The sequence below is a fragment of the Hippocampus guttulatus genome, chromosome 11 (assembly GCF_054856545.1).
Source record: "Hippocampus guttulatus isolate MCC_2025c chromosome 11, RoL_Hgut_1.0, whole genome shotgun sequence".
In the NCBI taxonomy this organism is placed as follows: domain Eukaryota; kingdom Metazoa; phylum Chordata; class Actinopteri; order Syngnathiformes; family Syngnathidae; genus Hippocampus; species Hippocampus guttulatus.
The window spans coordinates 15,630,847-15,641,267 of record NC_141271.1 but is presented as its reverse complement, the minus strand read 5'-3'; the positions used below and the strand labels follow the sequence as shown (position 1 = coordinate 15,641,267).

The 10,421-nt window shown below is 43.1% G+C and overlaps 2 protein-coding genes across 3 annotated transcripts in view; both read left to right on the top strand.

Annotated features, from left to right (window-relative positions):
• Positions 1-1,680, top strand: LOC147198315 (mid1-interacting protein 1-B-like). The gene has a single exon (XM_086124314.1). It carries the CDS (start codon positions 417-419, stop codon positions 909-911), a length of 495 nt encoding a protein of 164 aa, XP_085980440.1. The 5' UTR covers positions 1-416; the 3' UTR covers positions 912-1,680.
• Positions 1,681-4,832: 3,152 nt separating this feature from the next.
• The window catches only part of LOC147198314 (cyclic AMP receptor 4), a 76,093-nt gene continuing 70,504 nt past the window's right edge, over positions 4,833-10,421 (top strand). Inside the window, exons 1-3 of one of the 2 annotated variants that reach the window (XM_086123642.1) lie at positions 4,833-5,082; positions 8,188-8,240; positions 9,150-9,204. In XM_086123642.1, the coding sequence (XP_085979768.1) occupies positions 5,002-5,082; positions 8,188-8,240; positions 9,150-9,204 (189 nt within the window). In that variant the 5' untranslated portion in view covers positions 4,833-5,001. Of the gene's footprint in view, positions 5,083-8,187; positions 8,241-9,149; positions 9,205-9,872; positions 9,937-10,421 lie in introns of those variants that run through there. The other variant, XM_086123643.1, reaches the window with a different exon arrangement.

Below are 10,421 nucleotides of genomic sequence, written 5' to 3'. Positions count from 1 at the left end.
GAAAATGTACGCGGAGTTGACGCAATTAATGACAAATAGAGTCGGAACATTACAAGGTAAGGTAACTTTGGAGCATAGAAAGAAATAAGCGACAGCGGATTTTTTTCCTCCTCATTATCGGTTATTCATGTACTTTTTTTCACGGTTCGGCTGTCACTTGGGTGCGCCTCCTCAGTTCGTTGTGCTCTTCACGCTCGCTGCGTCGTGTTGAGGTTAAAGCCGAAGAACCGGACAAACAGGTAGAGCCGTTAAGCGTTTAGGCGTCTCTATTTAAAGCCGGAGCAAAACGTCGGACGCCAAACAACCGCCAAGCGGGAAAGCAAGCAACCATACCCGGCCAACACCGAGCCTTCATCAAATTCGCAACCCGGAAATTAAACCTATTCAGAAGTCCACGCGAAAACTCTGCAGCAAAAATGATGCGACATCTCCGCGAGACCCCCGCTCAGAAAAATTCTCTTTTCAACGCCATGAACCGCTTCCTCGGGGCGGTGAACAACATGGACCAGACTGTCATGGTGCCCAGCCTGCTGCGGGACGTGCCGCTGTGGGACGACGCCGAGCTGTGCGGCCACAAGTCGGACGTGGACGATGGCGACGTGGACATGTACAGCTACTACCAGCTGCTCAAGTCCATCCGGCAGGACATCGAGTGGGGGTTGAGGGTCTCCCCGGTCGTTGAGGAGACGCCGCTACGGCTCACCCGCGTGAACTCCATCGCCTCCACGGCCTCGTCGTCGTCCTTCGCCTCGTCGCTGTCTTCATCAGAGGACGACGAGTATGAGGAGGAGGAGGAGGACCTGCAGAAGCAGTTCCAGTACCACCTCGCCGGGCTTCAGGGGGTTCTGGGCAAGCTCACCACGCAGGCCGACTCCCTCACCAAGCGCTACAAGCAGTCCATTGGACTCTAAAGGCAGACTGTTTCTATTACCAGGGGCCATTTCAAGTCCTTTGAGGGCCACTAAAGTTGAGATGGAACAGATGTTTGCTACTAATCATGAGCGTTTGGCTTAAATATTTTGTGGGGCTTTCCTCTGAGGGTTTTAAACATTCAATGCCAAAGACCTACGCGTATTGCTACGTTTTAACTTTGAAACTGGCTGAAGTCAAGTTAAAATGACAAACGCACGAAGGGATGATGGAGGAAAAGACAGTGGCCTCCCTACTTTTACAAGTGCATTGGGTGGTGGCCTACTGGATTGTCGGATGTGGTGAATGTAACTCAATGCTTTAACAATTCTTTTTGCACTCGTGGGTGTTGAGTTTTTCCTCCTTTGGTTTGCAGGTGAAACGAATTTAAAACTTTTTATTTAATGTGTAATTTATTACCTCAGGGCATGTGCACGTGTGAATGTTTAGTTCAAAGAGCAAGTGAGGATCTGTGTGGTATGAATCGCCCATTTCAAGATGATTAACGTATGCGTATGATCATGTAACTTCCACGCTGATGTCTTAAAACTTAAGGAAGGAGGCATGTGCTTAAAAAAACTGCCTATGACTTCCTCATTTCAAACTTCGATCAATGTACTGGAATCAACTGATAGTTCTGCTTTGAGAACAATGACGAATTCCATGAGATCACTGTGTGTTGTCAACAGTTTAGCTGGATATGTGCCTGCATTCTTTGCACTGTTTTTCTACTGATAGTTGATATTTAAAATAAAGGTTTTTTTTTTTGTATGAACTCATTCAATTTGTGATGCATTTTGACCGTTCATTTCATGTAAGGATGTTACTATACCACATACAAATACCACAAAGTATGCAGCAGATTCGATATTACCGATTCGGTATTAGCATGAGCAACCGGTTCATCTTGGCACAAACTGTGCAGAAAATTGGGCATATTTGCATTCAGCTAACGGCACATGTAAGAGCTTGCATTTGGCTAATTTAGCTTTGCATAAATTACGTAGCAGTTTGGATATATTAGCATGCGCAATCCTAATTTTAGTTTAGCACGAAAGTAGCCAGAAAATCAGATGTTGGTTCTTGCCTTTGGCTAATTTAGCTTAGCAGAAAGAGGACGTGAACACAGAACACCGCTGTCATGATTTCCCATGATATGTTACTTTATTTTCCGGCGGACGTCAATTCTGTAAGGATCAAATGATTCATTCAGATTGTGTGATTTGTGTGTGCATGTGTGTTTCATTTAGACTTATAACAAAAGAGCAGCAGAAGTAAGACAGAAGGAAAATATCGACTGCAGAGTCACCAAAGTACAAAATTAAGGAACACCATTTTGTCAGTTTGGTTTTACACGGAGGTTAACTTCTTTTTACACTTGCGTCTGCAGCACAACTCTCATCGCACGTTTATCATCTCATTGTTTTTACGTTTTACAGTGGCTAAATTCTATTTGAATAACTCTAGGAATTGTTAAAATGTCATTCAAAGCATTGTGCAGTTAAAGGTTTTAGGATGGTAACAGTTTGCGCCAGGAACTGATTATTTCTAGTGCTGATTTACTTCCTACGGGGGTGGGGGGATGCTCAGAATAAATCAGAAAGCAGTTGAGAAGTGTTTTGGGATGTCATATTGCAGTTGCGCACGAGACTGGAGAGACAAAATAAAAACATGTTTTTGTTTTGGAGAGAGCTGCGTCGGTTACGTCCCTACTGCTTTGAATTATTAATCACATGAAACGACAGCCATTCAGCGACGTCTTATCCGCGTCGTTAGCCACTTTGTCGTTCCATTTCTGTCGTCTTTCTACAGTCGTGGAAGAGTATGTTTTTATCGCGCTCGTTGTTAACGCGACGACTGTCTGAAACGACTCTGGATCATTACCTCACTCATTTTCATGTCATAATTATACCCATGAAAAGCCTGCACGACCGGACGAGTGCATTCTCAAAACGTGTGCACAATATGGAATGTTAACAGTCATTTTCCACCTCGCACGGTAACAACCCGAACCAGCGAAACCAGGGATGGGCAACTTGAATGCTAGATGGGGTCAAAAATTTTAATCAATGCCACTGGGTTGGTGGTGGTTTGTTGGGGGGGGGGGCACATTGAACCACATGTAATGTATGTCAAAAATGCAATTTTAAGTGTGTGTAAAACACACGCTCTTCATTTTTTGACAATACATTTTTCATGGGTAAAAGATCCACTATCCTAACCTGTTTGAAACACACAACAAAATAACCACATACTGAGAGTTTTTTGTCCATTCAAGGACGGCACAAAACTCCTGAACAGCAAACCAACGTAAACTGCAAGAACTCATTTTGTATTTCATGATCATTTTGTCAGCTTCGGAAAACTGATGAGACGTGATTGGTTGGTACCTGAGCCCCGAACAACCGTCATCTCATTTTTTGTTGACAGCAGGTGGCAAAATGGCCGCCGCCTCAGATACCCAAAGACAGGTGGATTTTACTGCTTAATTCATATTCCACAAACGCAATATTAATCAGAATGCCGTGTTTAAACTAGTGGGGCGGCATAGAACATATTGTAAAGAACATTTTGGGGTTGACTTCCCTTAACTCATTCACTCCCAAAGACGTATTTAAACGTCTTTTCAGACTTGGTCCAGAATTGGCTGGTACTTAAATGAGTTAAATATAACTCTTTTGATAATTTGCTCGTCAGAGTCGTTTATATATTTGTTCAGAGGAAATGCTACTTTTACTCCATTATATTGTGGTACGTATCACCCACTATTTGCAGTTTTACCTACATGTATCCCCACCCCGGCGTACGGCCGCATTTTACCTCGTTCCTCATCAGTTTAATCAGGCCTGTTGGCCTTCTTGTCTCCCGTCCAATCGACTCCCTGCCATCCCTTGTGTTCTCCCAACCTGTGTCTTTGTTGTGTGCCATTAGTCTTGTTGTACCTCGATAATTGGTTTCTTTCAATCTGTGTCGGATCCTTTTGTTCATCTTTTGAGTTGCGTTGTGCAGATCGCCATTGTCTAACGCTAATCTCTGGAAGCTTTTTATCTGAAGCAGCTTTCTTAGATACCTTTTTTGTTATGGTGTGTGTGTGTGTGTGTGTGTGTGTGTGAGCGCGCGTGTTTGTATTTAAATAAGGTTCATCCGAACCTTAGCTTTGCCTGTAAATTGAAACAACCATTATCCCACATTGTATGGTTCCTAATCCAACCTAAATTTTCAAAAAAATGTCATATTCAGCTAAGCGAGCACCTCAACTATTCACTCTTCGAGATGTCTTGGGATAAGGGTGACGATCCCCCTAGAACATTATAATTTAAAAGACTGTATCGGGACAATTTTATGCTGAAATACATATTATTTAGTATTTCCTTTGGGAAGAAAATGTATTCAACTGCAGTTGTTATATTTCTGTTGACATTCTCCAAACATCCATTGTGTTGCTATTTCACCATCGTGCAACTCACCCATTGCCATTCTTGTGAAACACATCAAACAGCAAAGCATGCATGCAAACGCGTTTAAAAAAAAACATCAGGAGTTATTCCTTACCCCACAAAAGCGGGCAGATAGCCCTGAGAGATTTCCAACAGACACACCCTGTGTCTGACATTTTATTCTCTTCTCTGATTCTCAATGTTTTTCACTCACAGATGCCGTTTTGGACAAAGGTCACATGCATTGCAACATTTGACTGTGAATGAGCTGGCTTGTTTTTAATTCTTCGGCATCTGGTGGTAGCGTCATCGTGACTGGAAGGGGGAATGCCAGAGAGAGCTTGTAATGGTTGGCTTATAATTCACTACCTGGCACTTGAACGCATCATGTCATTATTGGAAGTACATCTATTTATAGACAGGCTTTGCGTCTTTCTGCACTAAGTGCAACAAAGCACAAACACGTCCTGGGTAACAGAGACATTAACGTCAGTGAAAGAAACCAGCGTACAAAATTTGGTTCCGTTTTTATTTATTTGATTTGTTTTTGTCCTTCGCGCGTGCCGTAGATCAGGAAATGGTATACGATGAACTGCCAAAAACCCAAACAAATGGGAGCTGATTCATTTTTGTCAACAAACGCAAGCGTGGCGAAATGAACAGTCCGATTATGAAGTCCGCCTTTAACGACTCCCGCTGTGCATTGTTTAACACGCATTCGGAGGACTATCGATGTGTAAGTAGCGCATGTTTCTGACAGTTAGCAACAACCTGCTACATCGGCGGCTACTGCAGCAGAGTTATTAATCTGGAATTTGTTTTAAATTGATCATTTGAGTTCACACACAAAGAGCAATGCAATGTGACACGACCATGCGAGTAACCACGAGGTTGCAAACACACTTGCACGCTGCAGTTCACTAAAACACGCTGTATTCGTTTATTAAAAGCTCGTTTAATTGCGAGTTACCTGCTCTCAACTTTTAATGGGACAGCACGTTATCGCTGTCATTACGTGAGCTCCAGCCATGCTTGCTGGAAGCGACTTATTTGTTTTGGCCGACTGTGGAAAGCGCTAATAACCCTATCTTGCTCGAAATGATAACGCGAAATCAGTAGTGCGCGTTGACTCTTTATTACCAATAAGTGCTTATTATAGCTGGTTTGAAGAGCAACGATTCACTAATACCCTAACAATTTTTTAATACACTCGTTTTCGTTTTGCACAGACTAATACTATACCAGCAATCATTCAGTCTGTACAGCCTCATGTTGATCCATGCCAGGTGAACGGGTTTTTTTCTTTTTAACCGTTGGAATTAAAGTAATCATCACTGTTGCATGTACGTTTATTAGGATTTAAAATGGGGGTTAAAATAAAAATAAAAATGACTCTACAGTATTGTGAAAAAACTTAACGGCAACAACCGGGGAAAAGGGGCCAAAATAAATGAGAACACGTAAGCATTGTGGAGCGACCTCCAGCTTGAAACTGCATGAAAGACGATGGGGGAATATGCACTACTGATTTGTTGGTTTAGCTGCTTTTTCTTCATTGGTTTCAGCTTATTCGTGTCTGCACACGGACCTCATTTGCAGCATGAACTTTAATCAATCCAACTGACCATTTTCATTCTTTAGCTTTGCTGCTGTTTTGGTGAGCAACAGAATTCAAATGGGCTCAACGGGTAACTAATTTGGACATGGCGGAAATATGGTTATTTTAGGCCAGTGGCTTTCTGATTTCCTCTTTTGCCTGCCATGGTGTTGTTAGATTGAATGATAGCGGCTGTGTGGAAAAGGCCAAAGCAGCAACGTAGCACAGGTGATCATGCAGATATTTGCACTTTTAAAATGCAAGACTCACCGCCGCCGGTTTCATATCCGGCCAGGCGTGCCCGTTTTTTTTTTTTTTTTCATTCTCGTCATTCCTGCGCTCTCATGTCAAACATGCTTGTCTGTCTCTCGCGGTTGTTATCAGATCAGTTTCAGGCTGCTTCTAATGACCTGTCGAAACAAGCTGCATTGTAAAGGTTACCCTGAGTTTGTTTCGTGTTTGTTGTAAGCTTGTTTGTCTGAATAGAAGTCATCGTTTTTGCGTGCATTCTGTCGTTGCTAAGCGCAAACGGCCTTCTTAATTGGTCGGATCAATCGCAGGCTGATAGCATGTCACAGCCCTCTTCAGTTTGATGACTTTTTGAAATGGGTCACCCAAGCATGTGAAGGCAGCCCCAATATGCACTGCTTTGAACGCGATGACATTGATTGTGGATTCTCTAGTTCTTATGGACAAACAACCGTATCAATTGATCATATCAGTTTCAGCTGGGTAGTAGCAAACCCTCCTTGGGTTTTATGATGTGTTTTTGTTTAGTGTTTGTTGTAAGTGTTTGCCTTTATTGTGCCATTTTCTCGTTGTTATGCACAAACACTCCTCTTAATTGGTCAGTTCAATTGCAGGCTGCTAGCATGTCACCGTGTTCTTGAGTTTTATGAGATGCTAAAGTAGGCAAGGCATACACGCGCATCGATATCACATGCGCTTTATTTGCCAATCTGTTGAACCGTCAAGTGCAGCTGGAGCACGCCGGTGGCGGCCAATTGCCGTTTTAATTCTTAAAGTGGCAAAAACATTTACTTTTAACGTTTGGATGACTTTGACCGTTGCATTGTGGCCAACGGTACAATCCTAGTGGATTAAGGTGCCTTGTAAATCCTTCCGGAAACCAAAACCAAGTTGCCTTGACTCGATTGCTTTTTCTTCATCTTCTTCTTCTTTGTAACTGACAAGAAGTTTTCTGTAAAAACATTTCTCGCGTTCAAAGCTACTTTCTGACCTTTCTGCACATGAATTAGTTGCTGGCTTGCCTGAGCGTACGGATTCTAATGCATGCATGTTCCATTCGTCAGTGACGGACCCTCGGACCTTGTGTCAGTACTTTGCCCCGTCATTTATTTAATTATTTTTAAAAATGTTGTCGTCATTCTTCAGTGACGGACTGTCGGACGTTGCGTCAGTACTGATGGAATGCCCACTTCTGTTCCCTGGTTGTTATGAACAAACGGTGTGCATAATTGATCGTATCAGTTTCAGGGCGGTATTATCACAGCTATCTTGAGTTGTATAATGTGAACAATAGGCTCATTGACACGATTTTTGTGGAGTCTTTTGAGCTGGGCGATAATGGAAAAAAATGTATCACAATGTAGGTCATTTTAGATAACAATAATGTTCCAGGGCGGCCCGGTAGTCCAGTGGTTAGCACGTCGGCTTCACAGTGCAGAGGTACCGGGTTCGATTCCAGCTCCGGCCTCCCTGTGTGGAGTTTGCATGTTCTCCCCCGGGCCTGCGTGGGTTTTCTCCGGGTGCTCCGGTTTCCTCCCACATTCCAAAAACATGCATGTCAGGCTGATTGGACGCTCTAAATTGTCCCTAGGTGTGAGTGTGGGCGTGGATGGTTGTTCGTCTCTGTGTGCCCTGCGATTGGCTGGCAACTGATTCAGGGTGTCCCCCGCCTACTGCCCGGAGACGGCTGGGATAGGCTCCAGCACCCCCCGCGACCCTAGTGAGGATCAAGCGGTTCGGAAAATGGATGAAATGGATAATGTTCCATGATATCGATATTTTCAGTTATTCTATGAAAAACAGTTGGTCTTTCATTTTTACTGTAAACGTATTGTGTGTTGGGTGAATTCATTTTGTCGCGCTTTCTTCGAAGATGGCTATGGACAAACAAACTTCTCATTTGCAACCTCGGAGGTTACAATCACTTAGAGCGCAAGCTTGCACACTTTATTTATAGGAAGAGCATCATAATAACTAATTGCTTCTCATTTCCAGGCGGCGATATTAACAGTGAAAAGAGCCACGGGAACGTTCTCATTGGTCGGATGGTGAATATTACTTTAAATTACCTCTCAATGATTCCTCTCGGTGACCTTCATTTAGTTTGGTAGTTACTCTTCATAGATAAAATCCATGGTCATCGTTGAAAAAAAAAAAGAAAAAATAATCTATCATGCATCCACTGGCCACAACATTAGGTACACCTCCACGATCTACTGTGATCCCATACAGGGTGTGTGTCACATAATAAGCCTCTGCAAAAATAATACCGCTCGCTTCATGAGGTATTCTTTGAACAATATTTGTAATATTGCGGTAGAAGTACCGTACTGCATCACACTGAGAACTATTTCTTAGTTTCTCAATTTCTCCACCAAGACGTTGAGTTTTCGTCAATTCTAAATCAATCAATAAATTTAGCCGACCTCCGATTTTTCATAGAAAATACTTTTTCACCACCTTTTCAAGAATTTTTGGGGTTAGAATAAATAGACAATACTTTAAATGTTTATTTTTTAATTTTCAATGCATTGGATTGGCCATCAAATTATACACCGACCTCAAGCATTTTAATCCCAAAAAAAAAAGTTTTGGTTTGCTTTGGATATCGTTGAGTGAAATATATCGTCAGATTCTGACATATTTGTTTTATACAAAAATGTAACAAAAAGGCCTAATCAAAGATTAACCACAACAATTTGAATTGAAAATCGGAATTGAAAACACAAAAACTCAATTTGATGATACATAACTACCTAACCAATCACTCGGGAAATTTGTTACATTGCGCTGGTGTACCTAATATTGTGCCCCGGGAGTTTCTCCGCTGAACAGTGTGTTACAGAAAATATTCTTTTCACATGTTACCATAGCGCTTCTGTCTTAACACATTTTGTTTACGACTGTGAGACATTCATTGTCCCTTTTTTTTTTGTCTCTCCCACTTTTCTCCACAGCATGTTGATGCTCTTTGTGATCTGGCTGCTTCGCCGCTACCGCTCCTTGGCACAGGTGAAGTGGCCCCTCTTCTTATTTACGTTTGTGTTTGGCGTCGTTGCCACAGCAGATGTGCTCAATTAGTCCTGACAAATCTTTGGGCGTGATTGAGCCCAGTTAAATGAGGAGATTAATCACGCGCGTGGGGTTAATTGACTGGTGGTTGTTCCGCGATAACGACCTGTAGCCCACCCCCAATCCCCCCCGGCCCCCCCCATCACCATTCCACCCACTCTCTCCTCAATGCAATGTTTTCCATTTGTCTCGCGTGTGTGTATATTAAATTCTATTGATTGCGCCTCCATATATAGTGCCGCTATTCCGGCCCCCCGCATTCCCCCCCAAAATTGCCTAAACCCATGGAACAGCTTTTGCATTGCATTTTGTTTGAATATCCAATGTATAACTTTCGTTGTATAATTTTTTAAACAGCTTGAGGCAAGAACTTGGCCTCTTTTTTTTTTTCTTAATTGTTCACTATTTGCTGTCGGTTGTGAAGTTCGCCGCCAACATTTAGCGCTCTCAAATGTTTGCTAGCAACTTTAGACATGCAAATCAACCGAGCGACGGCTCAAATCTGGAAAAGTTGTCTCAGTCGTTATTTTAGGCGCGAGTGGAAATGTAAAGTACCGGGCAATTACTTGAAGAAGGCTTTTGTGTGCGCTGGTTGCCTAACGATCAGCTAATATGAGCTTGCTTTTTTTTTTGTCTTTGTTCTGGGAATAACCTTGGATGAGTACGATGGCGGTAAGCTGCACTGCCACCTTTGTTGGATCTGGGTACTGCACGTCCATGATTGAAATGACAGAAAACACTAAGCCCTCAATGGAAGGGGAGGTGTTTATTTGTATCAGAAATGACATAAGAAAAATCGGATATTTCTGGAAATACCGTCAGTTTGATCTCCCATCGGCGTGCGGTTGCCTTGTTTTTATGTGCAGCCGCTACGAACAGGTTTGTCAGGTTGAGCCACTCTCCAAAGTCGTCTTGGTAATCTGAGGAAAAATGACACCCTAACACGACCCTCAGGATGGATCCTCTTACCTCCAGACTAGGTCGCCACGTCGCTCCCCCCCCCCCCCCCCCCCCCTCCTCCTCATCTTCCCCCACCTCCATCTCCTTGCAAAGGTTATCCGTCAGTCAATAGTCTTTAGTGCTCTGTGGCCCTGCTGAGCTTGTTTCCTCCCCCCATCCCCATCCGGCAGCCTTGGCGAAGGTCGCCGTTGGACGCG